At 46.9% G+C, this 26692-nt stretch overlaps 3 protein-coding genes across 3 annotated transcripts in view; all 3 read left to right on the top strand.

Moving 5' to 3' along the window:
• Window positions 1-1493: 1493 nt before the first annotated feature.
• Window positions 1494-3639, top strand: LOC306963495 (uncharacterized protein; the record flags this gene model as incomplete). Its single annotated transcript, XM_079557066.1, has 6 exons — window positions 1494-1505; window positions 1878-2688; window positions 2770-2832; window positions 2900-2986; window positions 3075-3154; window positions 3530-3639. The coding sequence occupies 5 exons, from the start codon at window positions 1494-1496 to the stop codon at window positions 3116-3118; spliced, it is 1017 nt and encodes a 338-aa protein (XP_079413192.1). The 3' UTR covers window positions 3119-3154; window positions 3530-3639.
• On the top strand, window positions 3506-26665 carry LOC306963494 (uncharacterized protein; the record flags this gene model as incomplete). The annotated part of the gene is made up of 14 exons (XM_079557065.1): window positions 3506-3580; window positions 3700-4172; window positions 4306-4633; window positions 4717-5518; window positions 5610-5816; window positions 6239-6789; window positions 6880-7385; window positions 7464-8085; window positions 23788-23934; window positions 24904-25714; window positions 25796-25858; window positions 25926-26012; window positions 26101-26180; window positions 26556-26665. The coding sequence occupies 13 exons, from the start codon at window positions 3506-3508 to the stop codon at window positions 26142-26144; spliced, it is 4716 nt and encodes a 1571-aa protein (XP_079413191.1). The 3' UTR covers window positions 26145-26180; window positions 26556-26665.
• Window positions 26532-26692, top strand: part of LOC306963493 (uncharacterized protein) — a gene marked incomplete at its 5' end in the record, with an annotated part of 80248 nt that continues 80087 nt past the window's right edge. The window contains one exon of the mRNA XM_079557064.1: window positions 26532-26606. Within this exon, the coding sequence (XP_079413190.1) occupies window positions 26532-26606 (75 nt within the window). The remainder of the gene's footprint in view (window positions 26607-26692) is intronic.

The raw sequence follows: 26692 nt of genomic DNA, 5'->3' as shown, positions 1-26692 counted from the left end.
CTGTTTACTAGACAGGCGCTTTGACCAACTAAGCCACAGCGCCACAAGACTGAGCACACGTTCCCATCGTTGAGTGAGTTAATACCAAGAAGTGGGCCGATTTCCCATTTTGCAGTTTCCAAATTAGCTCATACGTTCACCTTGCAGTGTCTTATGGCTAAACCCCAAGAAGCAAGGGTTCAATTGGCAATACTCTATCAACTACAGTGGACAATGGTCTTGATGTTGCGTTTTTGCAGTTAGTTTTCCTGGATTACTTTTAGTCCGATCGGTTCCGACTGCATTGGAATTATCTGTTCATGAGCATAAAGCGCATGAAATGCAACTGCTAAAAAAGACACTTTGGGAATTCAACAAATGAAATTGTCTGCTCTGCAGACATGCTCTTTGCTCAGCCAGGCCAACACACCACAATCTGTGTACCAATATCCCGTCACGCCAATTCTTTGAATCAAGAGGAGTACAATCAGTGGCCATCCAAAATAAGAGGGAAATGGCCTACCGTCCCTGGGTGGGCTCGAACCACCAACCTCTCGGTTAACAGCCGAACGCGCTGGCCGATTGCGCCACAGAGACACAGTGTTGATCACTGTACATACTTTGAACATCAAAACTTTCATGAGTCAAATTGATTTTTGGAATCCTGGCTGCCTTGGGCTTCTTGCTAAAGACATCGTGAGACCGAGACAGCTACAAACTGTGGAGAATGAGGGCATCGATCCCTCTACCTCTCGCTTGCGCCTGCTGCATTCTGATTTTAGAGCAAAGTAAGCCCAAGTAAGCCCACAGGCAACCAATCAGCGCACGGCCTCATGCTCCCCTCGGGCCAATCACGTCGCGAGCTGGTGGGCTTACTTTCGACCAATCACGCTGCACCTCCCGGCTCCTTCATAAAGTCACGGAGGAAAGTGCGGAGATGTCATTCATCTGTCTGGACACCTTTAGCGATCGGTAAGTTTAAACATATTTACTTTTTTAACAGCTAAGTGTGTTAGACACGAAGGGTATCTTGTTGTTAGCAGCACATTAATGGTTGTTAGCAGCATGACATAGTTTTTGCGGAGAAAAACATCTATATTAACGATGCGTGGCGTCACTTCAATGCTTCCTAACGAGCTTTTTTATTACAAATATTGTGTTCATCACAAAGACAGTACATAATACTGACATTATCTGAGGTGTACATCCATGTTTTACCTGTTGGATGTGTGTTTTTAGCGCGCCTGAAGCGCCTAACGTAGCTACATGTATGCTGTAGTAATAATATTAATATGCATTATTTTCGTAATGTAATCTAGCACATTTAGCCTTCACGTTATATTGTGTGCGTTCCTGTAATCTCTGCTACAATTGCTAGACACAACAAAACGACTCATGCATGGCATTTGTTTAATGATTGTTAATAGTGTCATTAAATGATGTTACAGAATAATACAGTTACATCCCGCCTAAAAAAATGCGGGTGTATTTTGGGCGGGCTGGATGCTGTCAAGATGCTGATGGTGGTACAACGTAGCTAAATATGATAAGTCTGTACGGTATTTTAATATGAATTAATACTACTACAATTACTTAGTGACTCCAGGGCAGCAGTGGGTGACATTTGTAAATGAATAAAACCCATTTGTAAGTTATTTCAATGATGACAGGTTTTATAAATCCAGTGTTTCAATTATTAAATGTTTTACAGTCATGTACAGGCAGGGCTAGTCAAGACAGGTTTATTTGTAGAGCACAATTTGTAAACAAGGCCATTAAAAGGGATTCACAGTGGTATAAAATAACAATAATGTAGTAGTGCAGTACAGTGTAGTAAAATGCTTTCAGCTCTAATATGACAGCTATGTAACGTTCTGTTTATGCCTGTGTCCTTTCAGATTATGCATGCATATCCAGTTTTCCGCAAAACCTCGGAAGGTCGACTCCTCATGGGGCCAACTGAGGAGGCCAATAGGAGTGAGATCGTGGTGGCAGGGAGAGCCAGGTGTAAGGAGGAGGTCCTGGCTGAGGCCACTGCCTTTGTGAGGCAGAATCGAGGGAATCCTGGAGACGAGTTCTTGGTTCTGGCTCATTGCAAGATCCAGTTTGGGAAACACCAGGGCCAGCGGTTCCTGTGGCTGCTGGAGAACTCACTGGGGTATGCAGTGTATCTGGTCAGCAGCATCATGGGGGAGGAGGAGAGGGACAACCCGCTGTCGGCCAATAAACACCTGTTCCTTAGATACACCTCACAGATCAGGGAGATAGGGGAGGCTGTGGAGGTGCACCAGAGAAAACAGGCCATGCTGCAGGAGGCCCAGAGGACGGGAGACTCTGGTTGTCTGATGGTGGAGTTTGGTGACTTCAAGGGTAGGTCAATGAAGGAGGTGTATGAGGACCCAAGCAAGGAAGCCCGGGCTCTCATCAACTACCTCAAGAAGGCAAAGGCCAGGCCTAACACCAACATGGCCCTCTTCAAAGCATACGTGCTGAAGAGGCAGGCTCCAGCCCACCTGCCCACCACTCCTGTGCCCGCTGCATCTGCCCCCTCTGCTGCTGTGCCCACTGCCACTGTGTCTGTTCCTCCTCCACCTGCTGCCACTCAGAGCAGGCCGCTGCTGGCTGCCAATGTGAAGGCCCTGTTGGCGCGGGGGAAGCATTTGTCTGCTTCACAGCTGGCACAAAAGCTTTTGTCGCCAGCCAAACCCTGTAAGTGATTTGTAAGCTTTAAAATTATTACAGTGTATATGCAGTATGTATGTCTCACAACAAGACGTGTTTTGTTAACAGCTGTAGGACCACGTTGCCCTCCTGTGTCTGAGTCCGCAGCCCGGAGACGGCTCTTTACATCTGGTGAGTATCAGTTGACGCATACAGGTGAGTTTGTGACATGTGCTCAGTGTTTTATGTTATTTTACAGACTCTCCTGCTGGGGATTTTTTTGAGGAGGAAGATGACGAGGAGATGGCAACTGTAGCCTCACAAGCTGAGGGGCAACTTGCTCAAGGTATGTAAATCTCAAACAATATTTTACAAACAATTCTGTGACAACAGTATTTTTTAAATGACATATGTTCTTTTATTTTGCAACACAGAGGAATGGCACTTCTCAGGTGTCAATCTACATTCACTCGTTTGAGTGAACATCTTCAAAGCAAAAAGAGAATTTAAAGGTGTATGTAAAAGGTTTTAACTTAATTTTTTGTCATAACCACTTACTAAAGCTCATTCTTGTCATCTCACACATTCCCCACTCCCCTTAGAATAGGTGGCTGTTGTAGTTAGCGGCGCTTACAGTGCTTGGGCTGCTTTGCTTCACCTTTGGCTGATCCCATCTCCTTTTTCTTCTTGTATTTGTCCTAATGGTGCTTGGGTGAAAAACTTTTCACTGCTTCCTCCCATCGTTTCATCATCATGTCGCCTGTCTACTAATCATACATGCTTTGTACGAAACCATGTAATCGCAGTAGCTGTCCAGCAGAGCTGAAAAAGTCATCTAATGAAAGTCTAATCCAATAAGATAATTATGTTGTGTCTTTTTACGCTCCAGTCACTGCGGCTTCGAGAGGCCCTGCCCTGGCCCCTGCTCCTGTCCCAGCTTGTGCTCCTGCCCTGGCCCCTGCCCCAGCCCCTCCTGCTGCTCCTGCCCCAGCCCCTGCTGCTGCTCCTGCTCCAGCCCCTGCTGCTGCTCCTGCTCCAGCATTGTGGACCCCTGGCCAGGTGTCCCATCCGCCCGCAGAGCTTCCAGTGCACTGGAACGAGCAGCTCCCATCTTTCCAGCAGGACTGGATCAGGAAGACTCTGTTCAGGGCCAACACCAGAACAGGGAAGCCAGAGCTGACGCCACACCCCAATTTCTGGTGGTACCCTCCCCAGCCCCCAACCGTCTTCACCCAGCCCCCTGCCTCTCCTGATGTCTTCTTCTGCCGCCCTTTGTTCCTCTGGATGCCGCTGAAGATGTGGTCCATTCCACTCGTCTGTGTCCAGCCAGCCTGCAATAGCCACAAGCTGACAGCTGCAGGTATTTACCGCACTGTGCGCAAGGTCCTGGACATAGACGGGTGGTATGACATGGCCACAGAGTATCTGGAGTGCAAATGGTGCAAGAAGAAGTATCCAGCCTGGTCTGAAGACATCCTGGGACAGCTGGACATGGGACACCGCAGGAAATTCCCCGCCATTCTGACCTACAGGTAGAACACATTCATAATTAGACCAATGAACTGTAATGTGTTGTACTGCATACAATTAAATACATTGTTTTACTGACAGTAACATTGAAATAACAAGATGTGGCATTGAACAGAATTATTTGACTGTCTGTAGGTACTCGTGTGACTACCGTGTGGTCATTATGATGCGGGAGAGGACCCAGGGCAACAGCGTCACACAGCTTCACAAGAAGCTACAGGAGCAGCACACAGCAGCGTGGTCACAGCGGACACTGGAGTACCTCACTGTCTGTGAGCCCTTCACAGACTCCTCCATCATTGAGCCTCCAGTGTTCTCTGCGCCCCCGCCCCTCCCACCCATCCCCAAACCCAAGTGGCTGCTGTCTGTGTACGCCAGGGACGTCCTCTCGCGGCTACCTGAGGTCAAGGCCAAAATTACATCGGCCTTTGGCTCTGTCCTCAAGATGGACTCCACTAAAAAGGTATAAAAAGTCAAGTTTGAATAATAATCATTTTTATTATCTTACATTATCTTACATTTGTTTTTCTACTGTTTTTTACATAGGTCACCAAAAAGCTGGCTGGCGCTGCTGCCAACACTGCTGGTTGGTGCACCAATGTGGGTAATGAGCACGGCCAGGTGTTGGTGTCAGTGCTCACAGCGGCAGAGGGACATGGATTGTGGCCCATGGCGGCGGGGCTCATGAAGAGGTACAGGGAGGCGGGAGTGGCACCGCCTGCCATCATGTATGTGGACAGAGACTGCTGCAGCCCACACGGACAGTCGCAGGTCAGAGCCATGTTCGCAGAGTGGGATGAGCTCCAAGTGCGCCTGGACATCTGGCACTTCATGCGGCGCTTTGCGGCAGGTGTCATCACGGAGGCTCATCCGCTCTACGGCGCCTACATGACTCGGCTCTCCAGGTGCATCTTTGAGCTGGATCCACATGACGTCGCTGCTCTTCGGCTGGCCAAGCAGGGGGAGCTACAGGCCAGAGGAGCTGGTCCAGTCTCAGAGAAGGCCCTGGACAAGCTGATCACCAGGAAGGAGTTGGCCCTGCACTGTCGTAAGCGGACCAGAGGAGTGGAGGAGACCACCAGGAGGATAAAGGCGCTCATTACGGAGATGGACAGTGAGAAGGGGAGGGACACTCTGGGCGTACCACTGCTGGACCACGAGCGCATCCAACAGGTCTGGATAGACCAGCAGAGGCACATCGCCTGTATTCAGGACCCAGAGGGCTTCCCTCTGTACCAGAAAACAGGCACCCTGAAGAAGGGTGGTGTGGAGCTCAGCTGCTACCGGTGCGCTCGTGGCTCCACCTCTTTGGAGTCTTTTCACCTCCATTTGAACCGCTTCATCCCAGGTAGGTTATAACTTAAAGGAAAATTTCAGTTTTAAATGATATTTGTTCTAAATACATCGCATGCATATATTTGACTTTATTTCACCTCTAGGGACCAGTGCCAGTGACGCGCATTTCCAGGCCTATCTCCTGGAAGGCCTGATGCGCTGGAACCAGGACCGTATGGATGAAGCGGTGGGGGGAAAGACTGACCTGAGGACCTACAGCAGTGCTGAGCGGGAGGCATTGGACCGGCTCAGCCGAAAAGTGCTGAAGGTGTCCCTGGATGAGCGCTATCAGCCTCCAGGGGCTTACACAGGTGAGAATTATTCATGTTAATTCAAACAAAAGATTATACGTTATACAGGTGTTTGAGTGTACATTTTTATACTTTATTTCAAATACTTCAACTATTGTTGGGAGTTATTTGTACTTTGTACAAGGCTTAATATTAGCCTTTATAGCCTAATTTCTTTCCTTTCTTTTACTAAAGTGAATTTGCTTTTTTTTGCATTTACACTTATTATTTTCTTCTTCAAATTTAGATGGTTATTTACGTTATTGTTTATTGGTCACTGGTAGGGGCTAATTGAAACATTAATGCCTTTTTGATCTGATAAACTGTAGCCTCAGTGGCCCTTTGAAAAGTTGGATTTTTTTTTTTTTTTTTCAGTTTGTTATGGACAAATAGCCACTACAGCTATTATAATGTGATTGTGCTTTGCATGTGTTCTTTCGCAGGGGAGCTGCTCGGTATGGAGTATCTATACAGTCAGTCTGGGAAATCCCTGACTGTTATGGATAACCCGGAGGAGGAGGATCGGCTGGTGGAGCAGATGGACGATGAGGTGGTTCAGGATGAAGGCTTCGTTGAGGAGGAACCAGAGGACCTCACAGTGCCTGTCCTCTTTGACCCCACTGAGACTGTCCCAGTCCACAGCAGAGGGCCGCAGGTCTTCAACCCCTGTCCCTCCGCACCAGGACCATCCTCACTGCAGCCACCCACATCCAGCCAAGGACTGCAGCGCCCTGCTCAGCCTCCTCAGCAGCGCCCTGCTCTGCCTCCTCTACACCCTCCTCCGCAGTCTCCTCAGCAGCGCCCTGCTCTGCCTCCTCTACATCCACCTCTGCAGCGCCCTGTTCACCTTCCTCAGCAGTCTCCGCAGCTGCGCCCAGCCCAGTCTCCTCTACAACCTCCTCTGCAGTCTCCGCCACAGCAGTCTTCTGTCCAGCCAAGTATTGCCTCTGGTCCTGCAACATCAACTGGGTCCAGTGTTGCAGACCAGGCTCCTGTAAGTAAGCTGCTCATTATTAGTTCATTTTTGCTTTTACACTCTGACATCTAACATGCTGTGCATTGTTATTGTAATACTTCCCTGCAGGCTCCTGTTCTTGGACCCGATGGCCTCGCGGGCTGGGATAAGGTGCAGGATCTGGCTGAGTACCTGGTGTCCCTCCGTCAGGCACTCTACCTGGACGAGCAGCAGGTCACAGAGGTCATCCGCCTGTGGACTGCTCTTCCTGATGGGGACAAGAAGAGGATCCACTATCAGCCCAGACACCAGCCCAAGCTGACCCATGGACGCTTCAAGCCGCCAAAAAACACAGGAGTGACACCGGGTGTGGAGAGTGTGAAGAGATGTCTGATCGGTCATCCTGGGGGGCCGGCTCAGTGGCCCAGCACCAGTCGCTTAGTTGAAGCCATGTGCATCAAACTTTGTGCACTGCACAAGTCCCCAACTAAAAAGGATGGAGTCCGTCTTCCTCGTTGGACCAAGGTGCTCAATGACTACCACCACATCCGAGACCTGGTGCTGAACTGCCACACTCTGATGGAGGCCACGTCACTTCAGCTGTTTGTGCTGAATCAAAGGACTCTCACTCAGTGGTAAGCACAATAGTTTTACATTGTCATTTGAAAGAAAGCTTGCAGTTATTTATAATAAATATTTTGTTTTTATTGCAGGTTTAATCGAAGGGAGAACACCCAGGAAGTGACTGTCCTCACCCAGGGTCTTGCTGCAGAAGACCGCTTCACTGTGGCCAGCTCACAGCTTCCTGCTCCACGGGAAAGGCTGGATGAGGCTCCGTCCACATCAGGGGCCCGGCACGAGTTTGTCCTTCCTCCAAACAGAGCGGGACAGGCTCCTAAGCTGCGGCCGGGCAGACGACCCGCCAGTGCTACAATTGTGCGGCCCATCACCCCAGCAGCCCCTTCTCTTCCATCAGTCCCTGCGCCAATGCCCCAGTTTGTTTTATTGAACCCTGTGCCCGCACTGGTAGCAGCAGCTGCAGGTGGCCCTTCAGCTGCTCCTCTCCTGGCTCCAACTCCAGTGTTTCCTGCCGCACCAGTTACTCCTGCTCCCACTGCCCCAGTGTCTGTGTCCCGCTTCACACAGAGAAACAGGCGACGCAGGGCAGAAGAGGAGGCCAGTGGAGCACACAAAAGAAAATATGTCCGTGAAGCGGCATATAACCAGTGCTCCAAGTGTGGCCAGCCCAAAACGAAGGAGTTTGGCCACAGCCGCTTTGGCAGTGCTACTTTTTGCCCCAGCGTCTCTGGTGGCAAATCTTTGGAGGAGTGGCTGGTTGAACAACGCCAGCAGAAACAACATGGACAGCCACCACCATAAAAATAATAATCTTGTAAATACTGTAAATATGTTAACATGTAAATATATCTTGATACTTACCTCAGCTGCAACTAATTAATGTCAAAATGTAAATACTCCTACTTGTTTAAAGATCGTTTGTAAATACTTGTAAATACATATCTATGTGTAAATACAGTTAATGTTTATTTTTTTTTACATCTTTGTGTTATGTCTTGTTTGTTACATTTATATTACAGAATGTTCTAGTGGTTTATTGTTGTTTATCAATGTCTTGTACTTAGTTTGAGTAAATAAATTTTTGTTCACCCTCCTATTCATTGTGCTGCTTAATTGCCTTGGGACAGGAATGTGCAATGTTTACTTAACTGAGGTCAGCTGCACTGTAATCACAGCAGCTTTTCTTTGAACACAAGTGTCACAGTGGGGGGTCAGTGCAGGTGCACATCACATGAACTTCAATGACCCCAGTACTTTTATGACTCCTGATTGCTATCAAGTTCAGTCTCAAATGCAGTTACACATTTGGTACATTAATAATAATAACAATAATAATAATAAACAGAAACAGCCTTAATAGTTTTGTTACAAAAATATATATTTATACTTTTATTTGACCAAACTGTACAAATAAATCATTTAAAATGAGCATTATACACAGTAAACAGTGTGTACAGTTACTTCACAATGCCTGTAACACATTATGCAGAATATGTATTTACATAAAAGCTATATTATTTATTTATAATATTAATATACAGTTATTAATTCCCAAATAAATAATAATACATGACATAAACAGTGTAATAGTATCCAAGAACTAAATATATTGAACGTAACAACGAATGGATGAAAGAATCTGCTCTCCTGCGGGACTATATAACAGGTAGGATGTGGCGGAAGGAAGACGCACGCGTCTGCTTTAACTCCAGGGTTGTGAGATCGCGGCAGCCCGGGTCTGCCATTGATATTTAAAGAGTTTTTAATCTCAAAACCACGACATGCCAAAATGTTCTTCGAGGGTCCTCCTTTCATCACTCCGTGCAAACTCTCCTCCTTACGCGTCATTGGCACCGCCTTCGCGTGTGCGGGGGGGCGAGAAGATTGGGCCCCAGCTTATGCTAAGCGAGCGCTCTACCATTTGAGCTAATTCCCCTCTTCTTGGTGCATCCTAAACGGTTCCCATCAGCTGTCATATTGTGCACCCATTAAATGAACATTGGATCACCTTCCCCACTTAATCACGCAAGGTTATAAAAGCTCAGTTCGGGCTTCTTCTTTTGTCTGGAGTTAAGTGCATTGACATGGGAACGTCATAGGTTTGCTGTCTAATGTTTCATCTCTCCGTCCTCAATTTCTGAGCATGCACAGTTTTTCAGAACAACTACTGAAAAGGCACTGCTGGGATTTGAACCCAGGATCTCCTGTTTACAAGACAGGCGCTTTGACCAACTAAGCCAGAGCGCCACGAGACTGAGCACACGTTCCCATCGTTGAATGAGTTAATACCAAGAAGTGGGCCGATTTCCCATTTTGCAGTTTCCAAATTAGCTCATACGTTCACCTTGCAGTGTCTTTTGGCAAAACCCCACGAAGCATGGATTCAATTGGCAATGCTCTACCAACGACAGTTTCAACGACAGTTGAAAATGGTCTTTATGTTGCGCTTTTACAGTTAGTTTACCTGGGTTACTTTTAGTCCAATGGGTTCCGACTGCACTGGAATGATCTTTTCATGAGCATAAAGCACATGAAATGCAACTGCTAAAAAAAGACTTTTTCGGAATTCAGTACCTGACTTGTCCGCTGTGCAGACATGCTTTTTGGCCAGCCAGGCCACAACACCACAATCTGTGTTCCAAAATCGCGTCACGCCAATTCTTTGAATCAAGAGGAGTACAATCAGTGGCCATCCAAAATAAGAGGTAAATGGCCTACCGTCCCTGGGTGGGCTCGAACCACCAACCTCTCGGTTAACAGCCGAGCGCGCTGGCCGATTGCGCCACAGAGACATTGTGCTCGGCACTGTACATACTTTTGACATCACATCTTTCATGAGTAAAGTTCATTTTAAGATTCCGGTTGAATTGGGCTTCCCACTAAAGTCATTGTGAGCCCCAGAGAGCTGCAAACTGTGGAGAATGAGGGCATCGATCCCTCTTCCTCTCGCATGCTAAGCGAGCGCTCTACCATTTGAGCTAATTCCCCTCTGGTTGGTGCATCCAAAATGGTTACCGTCAGCTGTCATATTGTGCACCCATTAAATGATGAGTGGGTCCCCTGGCCCACTTGGCCCACTTCATCACGCAAGGTTATAAAAGGTCTTTTGTCCGGAGGTAAGTGCAGAGCATCGACATGAGAATGTCATTTGTTTGCTGTCTGACGTTTCCTATTGGCTTCCTCAAGTTAAGAGCGCGCGCAGTTTTCAGAACGACTACTGAAAAGGCACTGCTGGGATTTGAACCCAGGATCTCCTGTTTACTAGACAGGCGCTTTGACCAACTAAGCCACAGCGCCACAAGACTGAGCACACGTTCCCATCGTTGAGTGAGTTAATACCAAGAAGTGGGCCGATTTCCCATGTTGCAGTTTCCAAATTAGCTCATACGTTCACCTTGCAGTGTCTTATGGCAAAACCCCAAGAAGCAAGGGTTCAATTGGCAATACTCTATCAACTACAGTGGACAATGGTCTTGATGTTGCGTTTTTGCAGTTAGTTTTGCTGGATTACTTTTAGTCCGATCGGTTCCGACTGCATTGGAATTATCTGTTCATGAGCATAAAGCGCATGAAATGCAACTGCTAAAAAAGACACTTTTGGAATTCAACAAATAAAATTGTCTGCTCTGCAGACATGCTCTTTGCTCAGCCAGGCCAACACACCACAATCTGTGTACCAATATCCCGTCACGCCAATTCTTTGAATCAAGAGGAGTACAATCAGTGGCCATCCAAAATAAGAGGGGAATGGCCTACCGTCCCTGGGTGGGCTCGAACCACCAACCTCTCGGTTAACAGCCGAACGCACTGGCCGATTGCGCCACAGAGACACAGTGTTGATCACTGTACATACTTTGAACATCAAAACTTTCATGAGTCAAATTGATTTTTGGAATCCTGGCTGCCTTGGGCTTCTTGCTAAAGACATCGTGAGACCGAGACAGCTACAAACTGTGGAGAATGAGGGCATCGATCCCTCTACCTCTCGCATGCTAAGCGAGCGCTCTACCATTTGAGCTAATTCCCCTCTTCTTGGTGCATCCTAAAAGGTTCCCATCAGCTGTCTTTTTGTACACCCATTAAATGAACATTGGATCGCCTTCCCCACTTAATCACGCAAGGTTATAAAAGCTCAGTTCGGGCTTCTTCTTTTGTCTGGAGTTAAGTGCATTGACATGGGAACGTAATAGGTTTGCTGTCTAATGTTTCATCTCTCCGTCCTCAATTTCTTAGCATGCACAGTTTTTCAGAACAACTACTGAAAAGGCACTGCTGGGATTTGAACCCAGGATCTCCTGTTTACAAGACAGGCGCTTTGACCAACTAAGCCACAGCGCCACGAGACTGAGCACACGTTCCCATCGTTGAATGAGTTAATACCAAGAAGTGGGCCGATTTCCCATTTTGCAGTTTCCAAATTAGCTCATACGTTCACCTTGCAGTGTCTTTTGGCAAAACCCCACGAAGCATGGATTCAATTGGCAATGCTCTATCAACGACAGTTGAAAATGGTCTTGATGTTGCGCTTTTACAGTTAGTTTACCTGGGTTACTTTTAGTCCAATGCACTGGAATGATCTTTTCATGAGCATAAAGCACATGAAATGCAACTGCTAAAAAAAGACTTTTTCGGAATTCAGTACCTGACTTGTCCGCTGTGCAGACATGCTTTTTGGCCAGCCAGGCCACAACACCACAATCTGTGTTCCAATAGCGCGTCACGCCAATTCTTTGAATCAAGAGGAGTACAATCAGTGGCCATCCAAAATAAGAGGGAAATGGCCTACCGTCCCTGGGTGGGCTCGAACCACCAACCTCTCGGTTAACAGCCGAGCGCGCTGGCCGATTGCGCCACAGAGACATTGTGCTTGGCACTGTACATACTTTTCACATCACATCTTTCATGAGTAAAGTTCATTTTAAGATTCCGGTTGAATTTGGCTTCCCACTAAAGTCATTGTGAGCCCCAGAGAGCTGCACACTGTGGAGAATGAGGGCATCGATCCCTCTACCTCTCGCATGCTAAGCGAGCGCTCTACCATTTGAGCTAATTCCCCTCTGGTTGGTGCATCCAAAATGGTTACCGTCAGCTGTCATATTGTGCACCCATTAAATGATCAGTGGGTCCCCTGGCCCACTTGGCCCACTTCATCATGCAAGGTTATAAAAGGTGTTTTGTCCGGAGGTAAGTGCAGAGCATCGACATGAGAATGTCATTTGTTTGCTGTCTGACGTTTCCTATTGGCTTCCTCAAGTTAAGAGCGCGCGCAGTTTTCAGAACGACTACTGAAAAGGCACTGCTGGGATTTGAACCCAGGATCTCCTGTTTACTAGACAGGCGCTTTGACCAACTAAGCCACAGCGCCACAAGACTGAGCACACGTTCCCATCGTTGAGTGAGTTAATACCAAGAAGTGGGCCGATTTCCCATTTTGCAGTTTCCAAATTAGCTCATACGTTCACCTTGCAGTGTCTTATGGCAAAACCCCAAGAAGAAAGGGTTCAATTGGCAATACTCTATCAACTACAGTGGACAATGGTCTTGATGTTGCGTTTTTGCAGTTAGTTTTGCTGGATTACTTTTAGTCCGATCGGTTCCGATTGCATTGGAATTATCTGTTCATGAGCATAAAGCGCATGAAATGCAACTGCTAAAAAAGACACTTTGGGAATTCAACAGATGAAATTGTCTGCTCTGCAGACATGCTCTTTGCTCAGCCAGGCCAACACACCACAATCTGTGTACCAATATCCCGTCACGGCAATTCTTTGAATCAAGAGGAGTACAATCAGTGGCCATCCAAAATAAGAGGGGAATGGCCTACCGTCCCTGGGTGGGCTCGAACCACCAACCTCTCGGTTAACAGCCGAACGCGCTGGCCGATTGCGCCACAGAGACACAGTGTTGATCACTGTACATACTTTGAACATCAAAACTTTCATGAGTCAAATTGATTTTTGGAATCCTGGCTGCCTTGGGCTTCTTGCTAAAGACATCGTGAGACCGAGACAGCTACAAACTGTGGAGAATGACGGCATCGATCCCTCTACCTCTCGCATGCTAAGCGAGCGCTCTACCATTTGAGCTAGTTCCCCTCTTCTTGGTGCATCCTAAAAGGTTCCCATCAGCTGTCTTTTTGTACACCCATTAAATGAACATTGGATCGCCTTCCCCACTTAATCACGCAAGGTTATAAAAGCTCAGTTCGGGCTTCTTCTTTTGTCTGGAGTTAAGTGCATTGACATGGGAACGTCATAGGTTTGCTGGCTAATGTTTCATCTCTCCGTCCTCAATTTCTGAGCATGCACAGTTTTTCAGAACAACTACTGAAAAGGCACTGCTGGGATTTGAACCCAGGATCTCCTGTTTACAAGACAGGCGCTTTGACCAACTAAGCCACAGCGCCACGAGACTGAGCACACGTTCCCATCGTTGAATGAGTTAATACCAAGAAGTGGGCCGATTTCCCATTTTGCAGTTTCCAAATTAGCTCATACGTTCACCTTGCAGTGTCTTTTGGCAAAACCCCACGAAGCATGGATTCAATTGGCAATGCTCTATCAACTACAGTTGAAAATGGTCTTGATGTTGCGCTTTTACAGTTAGTTTACCTGGGTTACTTTTAGTCCAATGCACTGGAATGATCTTTTCATGAGCATAAAGCACATGAAATGCAACTGCTAAAAAAAGACTTTTTCGGAATTCAGTACCTGACTTGTCCGCTGTGCAGACATGCTTTTTGGCCAGCCAGGCCACAACACCACAATCTGTGTTCCAATAGCGCGTCACGCCAATTCTTTGAATCAAGAGGAGTACAATCAGTGGCCATCCAAAATAAGAGGGAAATGGCCTACCGTCCCTGGGTGGGCTCGAACCACCAACCTCTCGGTTAACAGCCGAGCGCACTGGCCGATTGCGCCACAGAGACATTGTGCTTGGCACTGTACATACTTTTGACATCACATCTTTCATGAGTAAAGTTCATTTTAAGATTCCGGTTGAATTGGGCTTCCCACTAAAGTCATTGTGAGCCCCAGAGAGCTGCAAACTGTGGAGAATGACGGCATCGATCCCTCTACCTCTCGCATGCTAAGCGAGCGCTCTACCATTTGAGCTAATTCCCCTCTGGTTGGTGCATCCAAAATGGTTACCGTCAGCTGTCATATTGTGCACCCATTAAATGATGAGTGGGTCCCCTGGCCCACTTGGCCCACTTCATCACGCAAGGTTATAAAAGGTGTTTTGTCCGGAGGTAAGTGCAGAGCATCGACATGAGAATGTCATTTGTTTGCTGTCTGACGTTTCCTATTGGCTTCCTCAAGTTAAGAGCGCGCGCAGTTTTCAGAACGACTACTGAAAAGGCACTGCTGGGATTTGAACCCAGGATCTCCTGTTTACTAGACAGGCGCTTTGACCAACTAAGCCACAGCGCCACAAGACTGAGCACACGTTCCCATCGTTGAGTGAGTTAATACCAAGAAGTGGGCCGATTTCCCATTTTGCAGTTTCCAAATTAGCTCATACGTTCACCTTGCAGTGTCTTATGGCTAAACCCCAAGAAGCAAGGGTTCAATTGGCAATACTCTATCAACTACAGTGGACAATGGTCTTGATGTTGCGTTTTTGCAGTTAGTTTTCCTGGATTACTTTTAGTCCGATCGGTTCCGACTGCATTGGAATTATCTGTTCATGAGCATAAAGCGCATGAAATGCAACTGCTAAAAAAGACACTTTGGGAATTCAACAAATGAAATTGTCTGCTCTGCAGACATGCTCTTTGCTCAGCCAGGCCAACACACCACAATCTGTGTTCCAATAGCGCGTCACGCCAATTCTTTGAATCAAGAGGAGTACAATCAGTGGCCATCCAAAATAAGAGGGAAATGGCCTACCGTCCCTGGGTGGGCTCGAACCACCAACCTCTCGGTTAACAGCCAAGCGCACTGGCCGATTGCGCCACAGAGACATTGTGCTTGGCACTGTACATACTTTTGACATCACATCTTTCATGAGTAAAGTTCATTTTAAGATTCCGGTTGAATTGGGCTTCCCACTAAAGTCATTGTGAGCCCCAGAGAGCTGCAAACTGTGGAGAATGACGGCATCGATCCCTCTACCTCTCGCATGCTAAGCGAGCGCTCTACCATTTGAGCTAATTCCCCTCTGGTTGGTGCATCCAAAATGGTTACCGTCAGCTGTCATATTGTGCACCCATTAAATGATGAGTGGGTCCCCTGGCCCACTTGGCCCACTTCATCACGCAAGGTTATAAAAGGTGTTTTGTCCGGAGGTAAGTGCAGAGCATCGACATGAGAATGTCATTTGTTTGCTGTCTGACGTTTCCTATTGGCTTCCTCAAGTTAAGAGCGCGCGCAGTTTTCAGAACGACTACTGAAAAGGCACTGCTGGGATTTGAACCCAGGATCTCCTGTTTACTAGACAGGCGCTTTGACCAACTAAGCCACAGCGCCACAAGACTGAGCACACGTTCCCATCGTTGAGTGAGTTAATACCAAGAAGTGGGCCGATTTCCCATTTTGCAGTTTCCAAATTAGCTCATACGTTCACCTTGCAGTGTCTTATGGCTAAACCCCAAGAAGCAAGGGTTCAATTGGCAATACTCTATCAACTACAGTGGACAATGGTCTTGATGTTGCGTTTTTGCAGTTAGTTTTCCTGGATTACTTTTAGTCCGATCGGTTCCGACTGCATTGGAATTATCTGTTCATGAGCATAAAGCGCATGAAATGCAACTGCTAAAAAAGACACTTTGGGAATTCAACAAATGAAATTGTCTGCTCTGCAGACATGCTCTTTGCTCAGCCAGGCCAACACACCACAATCTGTGTACCAATATCCCGTCACGCCAATTCTTTGAATCAAGAGGAGTACAATCAGTGGCCATCCAAAATAAGAGGGAAATGGCCTACCGTCCCTGGGTGGGCTCGAACCACCAACCTCTCGGTTAACAGCCGAACGCGCTGGCCGATTGCGCCACAGAGACACAGTGTTGATCACTGTACATACTTTGAACATCAAAACTTTCATGAGTCAAATTGATTTTTGGAATCCTGGCTGCCTTGGGCTTCTTGCTAAAGACATCGTGAGACCGAGACAGCTACAAACTGTGGAGAATGAGGGCATCGATCCCTCTACCTCTCGCATGCTAAGCGAGCGCTCTACCATTTGAGCTAATTCCCCTCTTCTTGGTGCATCCTAAACGGTTCCCATCAGCTGTCATATTGTGCACCCATTAAATGAACATTGGATCACCTTCCCCACTTAATCACGCAAGGTTATAAAAGCTCAGTTCGGGCTTCTTCTTTTGTCTGGAGTTAAGTGCATTGACATGGGAACGTCATAGGTTTGCTGTCTAATGTTTCATCTCTCCGTCCTCAATTTCTGAGCATGCACAGTTTTTCAGAACAACTACTGAAAAGGCACTGCTGGGATTTGAACCCAGGATCTCCTGTTTACAAGACAGGCGCTTTGACCAACTAAGCCAGAGCGCCACGAGACTGAGCACACGTTCCCATCGTTGAATGAGTTAATACCAAGAAGTGGGCCGATTTCCCATTTTGCAGTTTCCAAATTAGCTCATACGTTCACCTTGCAGTGTCTTTTGGCAAAACCCCACGAAGCATGGATTCAATTGGCAATGCTCTACCAACGACAGTTTCAACGACAGTTGAAAATGGTCTTTATGTTGCGCTTTTACAGTTAGTTTACCTGGGTTACTTTTAGTCCAATGGGTTCCGACTGCACTGGAATGATCTTTTCATGAGCATAAAGCACATGAAATGCAACTGCTAAAAAAAGACTTTTTCGGAATTCAGTACCTGACTTGTCCGCTGTGCAGACATGCTTTTTGGCCAGCCAGGCCACAACACCACAATCTGTGTTCCAATATCGCGTCACGCCAATTCTTTGAATCAAGAGGAGTACAATCAGTGGCCATCCAAAATAAGAGGTAAATGGCCTACCGTCCCTGGGTGGGCTCGAACCACCAACCTCTCGGTTAACAGCCGAGCGCGCTGGCCGATTGCGCCACAGAGACATTGTGCTCGGCACTGTACATACTTTTGACATCACATCTTTCATGAGTAAAGTTCATTTTAAGATTCCGGTTGAATTGGGCTTCCCACTAAAGTCATTGTGAGCCCCAGAGAGCTGCAAACTGTGGAGAATGAGGGCATCGATCCCTCTTCCTCTCGCATGCTAAGCGAGCGCTCTACCATTTGAGCTAATTCCCCTCTGGTTGGTGCATCCAAAATGGTTACCGTCAGCTGTCATATTTTGCACCCATTAAATGATGAGTGGGTCCCCTGGCCCACTTGGCCCACTTCATCACGCAAGGTTATAAAAGGTGTTTTGTCCGGAGGTAAGTGCAGAGCATCGACATGAGAATGTCATTTGTTTGCTGTCTGACGTTTCCTATTGGCTTCCTCAAGTTAAGAGCGCGCGCAGTTTTCAGAACGACTACTGAAAAGGCACTGCTGGGATTTGAACCCAGGATCTCCTGTTTACTAGACAGGCGCTTTGACCAACTAAGCCACAGCGCCACAAGACTGAGCACACGTTCCCATCGTTGAGTGAGTTAATACCAAGAAGTGGGCCGATTTCCCATGTTGCAGTTTCCAAATTAGCTCATACGTTCACCTTGCAGTGTCTTATGGCAAAACCCCAAGAAGCAAGGGTTCAATTGGCAATACTCTATCAACTACAGTGGACAATGGTCTTGATGTTGCGTTTTTGCAGTTAGTTTTGCTGGATTACTTTTAGTCCGATCGGTTCCGACTGCATTGGAATTATCTGTTCATGAGCATAAAGCGCATGAAATGCAACTGCTAAAAAAGACACTTTTGGAATTCAACAAATAAAATTGTCTGCTCTGCAGACATGCTCTTTGCTCAGCCAGGCCAACACACCACAATCTGTGTACCAATATCCCGTCACGCCAATTCTTTGAATCAAGAGGAGTACAATCAGTGGCCATCCAAAATAAGAGGGGAATGGCCTACCGTCCCTGGGTGGGCTCGAACCACCAACCTCTCGGTTAACAGCCGAACGCACTGGCCGATTGCGCCACAGAGACACAGTGTTGATCACTGTACATACTTTGAACATCAAAACTTTCATGAGTCAAATTGATTTTTGGAATCCTGGCTGCCTTGGGCTTCTTGCTAAAGACATCGTGAGACCGAGACAGCTACAAACTGTGGAGAATGAGGGCATCGATCCCTCTACCTCTCGCATGCTAAGCGAGCGCTCTACCATTTGAGCTAATTCCCCTCTTCTTGGTGCATCCTAAAAGGTTCCCATCAGCTGTCTTTTTGTACACCCATTAAATGAACATTGGATCGCCTTCCCCACTTAATCACGCAAGGTTATAAAAGCTCAGTTCGGGCTTCTTCTTTTGTCTGGAGTTAAGTGCATTGACATGGGAACGTAATAGGTTTGCTGTCTAATGTTTCATCTCTCCGTCCTCAATTTCTTAGCATGCACAGTTTTTCAGAACAACTACTGAAAAGGCACTGCTGGGATTTGAACCCAGGATCTCCTGTTTACAAGACAGGCGCTTTGACCAACTAAGCCACAGCGCCACGAGACTGAGCACACGTTCCCATCGTTGAATGAGTTAATACCAAGAAGTGGGCCGATTTCCCATTTTGCAGTTTCCAAATTAGCTCATACGTTCACCTTGCAGTGTCTTTTGGCAAAACCCCACGAAGCATGGATTCAATTGGCAATGCTCTATCAACGACAGTTGAAAATGGTCTTGATGTTGCGCTTTTACAGTTAGTTTACCTGGGTTACTTTTAGTCCAATGCACTGGAATGATCTTTTCATGAGCATAAAGCACATGAAATGCAACTGCTAAAAAAAAGACTTTTTCGGAATTCAGTACCTGACTTGTCCGCTGTGCAGACATGCTTTTTGGCCAGCCAGGCCACAACACCACAATCTGTGTTCCAATAGCGCGTCACGCCAATTCTTTGAATCAAGAGGAGTACAATCAGTGGCCATCCAAAATAAGAGGGAAATGGCCTACCGTCCCTGGGTGGGCTCGAACCACCAACCTCTCGGTTAACAGCCGAGCGCGCTGGCCGATTGCGCCACAGAGACATTGTGCTTGGCACTGTACATACTTTTCACATCACATCTTTCATGAGTAAAGTTCATTTTAAGATTCCGGTTGAATTTGGCTTCCCACTAAAGTCATTGTGAGCCCCAGAGAGCTGCACACTGTGGAGAATGACGGCATCGATCCCTCTACCTCTCGCATGCTAAGCGAGCGCTCTACCATTTGAGCTAATTCCCCTCTGGTTGGTGCATCCAAAATGGTTACCGTCAGCTGTCATATTGTGCACCCATTAAATGATCAGTGGGTCCCCTGGCCCACTTGGCCCACTTCATCATGCAAGGTTATAAAAGGTGTTTTGTCCGGAGGTAAGTGCAGAGCATCGACATGAGAATGTCATTTGTTTGCTGTCTGACGTTTCCTATTGGCTTCCTCAAGTTAAGAGCGCGCGCAGTTTTCAGAACGACTACTGAAAAGGCACTGCTGGGATTTGAACCCAGGATCTCCTGTTTACTAGACAGGCGCTTTGACCAACTAAGCCACAGCGCCACAAGACTGAGCACACGTTCCCATCGTTGAGTGAGTTAATACCAAGAAGTGGGCCGATTTCCCATTTTGCAGTTTCCAAATTAGCTCATACGTTCACCTTGCAGTGTCTTATGGCAAAACCCCAAGAAGAAAGGGTTCAATTGGCAATACTCTATCAACTACAGTGGACAATGGTCTTGATGTTGCGTTTTTGCAGTTAGTTTTGCTGGATTACTTTTAGTCCGATCGGTTCCGATTGCATTGGAATTATCTGTTCATGAGCATAAAGCGCATGAAATGCAACTGCTAAAAAAGACACTTTGGGAATTCAACAGATGAAATTGTCTGCTCTGCAGACATGCTCTTTGCTCAGCCAGGCCAACACACCACAATCTGTGTACCAATATCCCGTCACGGCAATTCTTTGAATCAAGAGGAGTACAATCAGTGGCCATCCAAAATAAGAGGGGAATGGCCTACCGTCCCTGGGTGGGCTCGAACCACCAACCTCTCGGTTAACAGCCGAACGCGCTGGCCGATTGCGCCACAGAGACACAGTGTTGATCACTGTACATACTTTGAACATCAAAACTTTCATGAGTCAAATTGATTTTTGGAATCCTGGCTGCCTTGGGCTTCTTGCTAAAGACATCGTGAGACCGAGACAGCTACAAACTGTGGAGAATGACGGCATCGATCCCTCTACCTCTCGCATGCTAAGCGAGCGCTCTACCATTTGAGCTAGTTCCCCTCTTCTTGGTGCATCCTAAAAGGTTCCCATCAGCTGTCTTTTTGTACACCCATTAAATGAACATTGGATCGCCTTCCCCACTTAATCACGCAAGGTTATAAAAGCTCAGTTCGGGCTTCTTCTTTTGTCTGGAGTTAAGTGCATTGACATGGGAACGTCATAGGTTTGCTGGCTAATGTTTCATCTCTCCGTCCTCAATTTCTGAGCATGCACAGTTTTTCAGAACAACTACTGAAAAGGCACTGCTGGGATTTGAACCCAGGATCTCCTATTTACAAGACAGGCGCTTTGACCAACTAAGCCACAGCGCCACGAGACTGAGCACACGTTCCCATCGTTGAATGAGTTAATACCAAGAAGTGGGCCGATTTCCCATTTTGCAGTTTCCAAATTAGCTCATACGTTCACCTTGCAGTGTCTTTTGGCAAAACCCCACGAAGCATGGATTCAATTGGCAATGCTCTATCAACTACAGTTGAAAATGGTCTTGATGTTGCGCTTTTACAGTTAGTTTACCTGGGTTACTTTTAGTCCAATGCACTGGAATGATCTTTTCATGAGCATAAAGCACATGAAATGCAACTGCTAAAAAAAGACTTTTTCGGAATTCAGTACCTGACTTGTCCGCTGTGCAGACATGCTTTTTGGCCAGCCAGGCCACAACACCACAATCTGTGTTCCAATAGCGCGTCACGCCAATTCTTTGAATCAAGAGGAGTACAATCAGTGGCCATCCAAAATAAGAGGGAAATGGCCTACCGTCCCTGGGTGGGCTCGAACCACCAACCTCTCGGTTAACAGCCGAGCGCACTGGCCGATTGCGCCACAGAGACATTGTGCTTGGCACTGTACATACTTTTGACATCACATCTTTCATGAGTAAAGTTCATTTTAAGATTCCGGTTGAATTGGGCTTCCCACTAAAGTCATTGTGAGCCCCAGAGAGCTGCAAACTGTGGAGAATGACGGCATCGATCCCTCTACCTCTCGCATGCTAAGCGAGCGCTCTACCATTTGAGCTAATTCCCCTCTGGTTGGTGCATCCAAAATGGTTACCGTCAGCTGTCATATTGTGCACCCATTAAATGATGAGTGGGTCCCCTGGCCCACTTGGCCCACTTCATCACGCAAGGTTATAAAAGGTGTTTTGTCCGGAGGTAAGTGCAGAGCATCGACATGAGAATGTCATTTGTTTGCTGTCTGACGTTTCCTATTGGCTTCCTCAAGTTAAGAGCGCGCGCAGTTTTCAGAACGACTACTGAAAAGGCACTGCTGGGATTTGAACCCAGGATCTCCTGTTTACTAGACAGGCGCTTTGACCAACTAAGCCACAGCGCCACAAGACTGAGCACACGTTCCCATCGTTGAGTGAGTTAATACCAAGAAGTGGGCCGATTTCCCATTTTGCAGTTTCCAAATTAGCTCATACGTTCACCTTGCAGTGTCTTATGGCTAAACCCCAAGAAGCAAGGGTTCAATTGGCAATACTCTATCAACTACAGTGGACAATGGTCTTGATGTTGCGTTTTTGCAGTTAGTTTTCCTGGATTACTTTTAGTCCGATCGGTTCCGACTGCATTGGAATTATCTGTTCATGAGCATAAAGCGCATGAAATGCAACTGCTAAAAAAGACACTTTGGGAATTCAACAAATGAAATTGTCTGCTCTGCAGACATGCTCTTTGCTCAGCCAGGCCAACACACCACAATCTGTGTACCAATATCCCGTCACGCCAATTCTTTGAATCAAGAGGAGTACAATCAGTGGCCATCCAAAATAAGAGGGAAATGGCCTACCGTCCCTGGGTGGGCTCGAACCACCAACCTCTCGGTTAACAGCCGAACGCGCTGGCCGATTGCGCCACAGAGACACAGTGTTGATCACTGTACATACTTTGAACATCAAAACTTTCATGAGTCAAATTGATTTTTGGAATCCTGGCTGCCTTGGGCTTCTTGCTAAAGACATCGTGAGACCGAGACAGCTACAAACTGTGGAGAATGAGGGCATCGATCCCTCTACCTCTCGCATGCTAAGCGAGCGCTCTACCATTTGAGCTAATTCCCCTCTTCTTGGTGCATCCTAAACGGTTCCCATCAGCTGTCATATTGTGCACCCATTAAATGAACATTGGATCACCTTCCCCACTTAATCACGCAAGGTTATAAAAGCTCAGTTCGGGCTTCTTCTTTTGTCTGGAGTTAAGTGCATTGACATGGGAACGTCATAGGTTTGCTGTCTAATGTTTCATCTCTCCGTCCTCAATTTCTGAGCATGCACAGTTTTTCAGAACAACTACTGAAAAGGCACTGCTGGGATTTGAACCCAGGATCTCCTGTTTACAAGACAGGCGCTTTGACCAACTAAGCCAGAGCGCCACGAGACTGAGCACACGTTCCCATCGTTGAATGAGTTAATACCAAGAAGTGGGCCGATTTCCCATTTTGCAGTTTCCAAATTAGCTCATACGTTCACCTTGCAGTGTCTTTTGGCAAAACCCCACGAAGCATGGATTCAATTGGCAATGCTCTACCAACGACAGTTTCAACGACAGTTGAAAATGGTCTTGATGTTGCGCTTTTACAGTTAGTTTACCTGGGTTACTTTTAGTCCAATGCACTGGAATGATCTTTTCATGAGCATAAAGCACATGAAATGCAACTGCTAAAAAAAGACTTTTTCGGAATTCAGTACCTGACTTGTCCGCTGTGCAGACATGCTTTTTGGCCAGCCAGGCCACAACACCACAATCTGTGTTCCAATAGCGCGTCACGCCAATTCTTTGAATCAAGAGGAGTCCAATCAGTGGCCATCCAAAATAAGAGGGAAATGGCCTACCGTCCCTGGGTGGGCTCGAACCACCAACCTCTCGGTTAACAGCCGAGCGCGCTGGCCGATTGCGCCACAGAGACATTGTGCTTGGCACTGTACATACTTTTCACATCACATCTTTCATGAGTAAAGTTCATTTTAAGATTCCGGTTGAATTTGGCTTCCCACTAAAGTCATTGTGAGCCCCAGAGAGCTGCACACTGTGGAGAATGAGGGCATCGATCCCTCTACCTCTCGCTTGCGCCTGCTGCATTCTGATTTTAGAGCAAAGTAAGCCCAAGTAAGCCCACAGGCAACCAATCAGCGCACGGCCTCATGCTCCCCTCGGGCCAATCACGTCGCGAGCTGGTGGGCTTACTTTCGACCAATCACGCTGCACCTCCCGGCTCCTTCATAAAGTCACGGAGGAAAGTGCGGAGATGTCATTCATCTGTCTGGACACCTTTAGCGATCGGTAAGTTTAAACATATTTACTTTTTTAACAGCTAAGTGTGTTAGACACGAAGGGTATCTTGTTGTTAGCAGCACATTAATGGTTGTTAGCAGCATGACATAGTTTTTGCGGAGAAAAACATCTATATTAACGATGCGTGGCGTCACTTCAATGCTTCCTAACGAGCTTTTTTATTACAAATATTGTGTTCATCACAAAGACAGTACATAATACTGACATTATCTGAGGTGTACATCCATGTTTTACCTGTTGGATGTGTGTTTTTAGCGCGCCTGAAGCGCCTAACGTAGCTACATGTATGCTGTAGTAATAATATTAATATGCATTATTTTCGTAATGTAATCTAGCACATTTAGCCTTCACGTTATATTGTGTGCGTTCCTGTAATCTCTGCTACAATTGCTAGACACAACAAAACGACTCATGCATGGCATTTGTTTAATGATTGTTAATAGTGTCATTAAATGATGTTACAGAATAATACAGTTACATCCCGCCTAAAAAAATGCGGGTGTATTTTGGGCGGGCTGGATGCTGTCAAGATGCTGATGGTGGTACAACGTAGCTAAATATGATAAGTCTGTACGGTATTTTAATATGAATTAATACTACTACAATTACTTAGTGACTCCAGGGCAGCAGTGGGTGACATTTGTAAATGAATAAAACCCATTTGTAAGTTATTTCAATGATGACAGGTTTTATAAATCCAGTGTTTCAATTATTAAATGTTTTACAGTCATGTACAGGCAGGGCTAGTCAAGACAGGTTTATTTGTAGAGCACAATTTGTAAACAAGGCCATTAAAAGGGATTCACAGTGGTATAAAATAACAATAATGTAGTAGTGCAGTACAGTGTAGTAAAATGCTTTCAGCTCTAATATGACAGCTATGTAACGTTCTGTTTATGCCTGTGTCCTTTCAGATTATGCATGCATATCCAGTTTTCCGCAAAACCTCGGAAGGTCGACTCCTCATGGGGCCAACTGAGGAGGCCAATAGGAGTGAGATCGTGGTGGCAGGGAGAGCCAGGTGTAAGGAGGAGGTCCTGGCTGAGGCCACTGCCTTTGTGAGGCAGAATCGAGGGAATCCTGGAGACGAGTTCTTGGTTCTGGCTCATTGCAAGATCCAGTTTGGGAAACACCAGGGCCAGCGGTTCCTGTGGCTGCTGGAGAACTCACTGGGGTATGCAGTGTATCTGGTCAGCAGCATCATGGGGGAGGAGGAGAGGGACAACCCGCTGTCGGCCAATAAACACCTGTTCCTTAGATACACCTCACAGATCAGGGAGATAGGGGAGGCTGTGGAGGTGCACCAGAGAAAACAGGCCATGCTGCAGGAGGCCCAGAGGACGGGAGACTCTGGTTGTCTGATGGTGGAGTTTGGTGACTTCAAGGGTAGGTCAATGAAGGAGGTGTATGAGGACCCAAGCAAGGAAGCCCGGGCTCTCATCAACTACCTCAAGAAGGCAAAGGCCAGGCCTAACACCAACATGGCCCTCTTCAAAGCATACGTGCTGAAGAGGCAGGCTCCAGCCCACCTGCCCACCACTCCTGTGCCCGCTGCATCTGCCCCCTCTGCTGCTGTGCCCACTGCCACTGTGTCTGTTCCTCCTCCACCTGCTGCCACTCAGAGCAGGCCGCTGCTGGCTGCCAATGTGAAGGCCCTGTTGGCGCGGGGGAAGCATTTGTCTGCTTCACAGCTGGCACAAAAGCTTTTGTCGCCAGCCAAACCCTGTAAGTGATTTGTAAGCTTTAAAATTATTACAGTGTATATGCAGTATGTATGTCTCACAACAAGACGTGTTTTGTTAACAGCTGTAGGACCACGTTGCCCTCCTGTGTCTGAGTCCGCAGCCCGGAGACGGCTCTTTACATCTGGTGAGTATCAGTTGACGCATACAGGTGAGTTTGTGACATGTGCTCAGTGTTTTATGTTATTTTACAGACTCTCCTGCTGGGGATTTTTTTGAGGAGGAAGATGACGAGGAGATGGCAACTGTAGCCTCACAAGCTGAGGGGCAACTTGCTCAAGGTATGTAAATCTCAAACAATATTTTACAAACAATTCTGTGACAACAGTATTTTTTAAATGACATATGTTCTTTTATTTTGCAACACAGAGGAATGGCACTTCTCAGGTGTCAATCTACATTCACTCGTTTGAGTGAACATCTTCAAAGCAAAAAGAGAATTTAAAGGTGTATGTAAAAGGTTTTAACTTAATTTTTTGTCATAACCACTTACTAAAGCTCATTCTTGTCATCTCACACATTCCCCACTCCCCTTAGAATAGGTGGCTGTTGTAGTTAGCGGCGCTTACAGTGCTTGGGCTGCTTTGCTTCACCTTTGGCTGATCCCATCTCCTTTTTCTTCTTGTATTTGTCCTAATGGTGCTTGGGTGAAAAACTTTTCACTGCTTCCTCCCATCGTTTCATCATCATGTCGCCTGTCTACTAATCATACATGCTTTGTACGAAACCATGTAATCGCAGTAGCTGTCCAGCAGAGCTGAAAAAGTCATCTAATGAAAGTCTAATCCAATAAGATAATTATGTTGTGTCTTTTTACGCTCCAGTCACTGCGGCTTCGAGAGGCCCTGCCCTGGCCCCTGCTCCTGTCCCAGCTTGTGCTCCTGCCCTGGCCCCTGCCCCAGCCCCTCCTGCTGCTCCTGCCCCAGCCCCTGCTGCTGCTCCTGCTCCAGCCCCTGCTGCT

Source organism: Gobius niger (assembly GCF_951799975.1).
Source record: "Gobius niger genome assembly, chromosome: 5".
NCBI classification, from domain to species: Eukaryota; Metazoa; Chordata; class Actinopteri; order Gobiiformes; family Gobiidae; genus Gobius; species Gobius niger.
The sequence above is the reverse complement of the archived record's forward strand: the minus strand, read 5'-3'. Positions and strand labels throughout refer to the sequence as shown.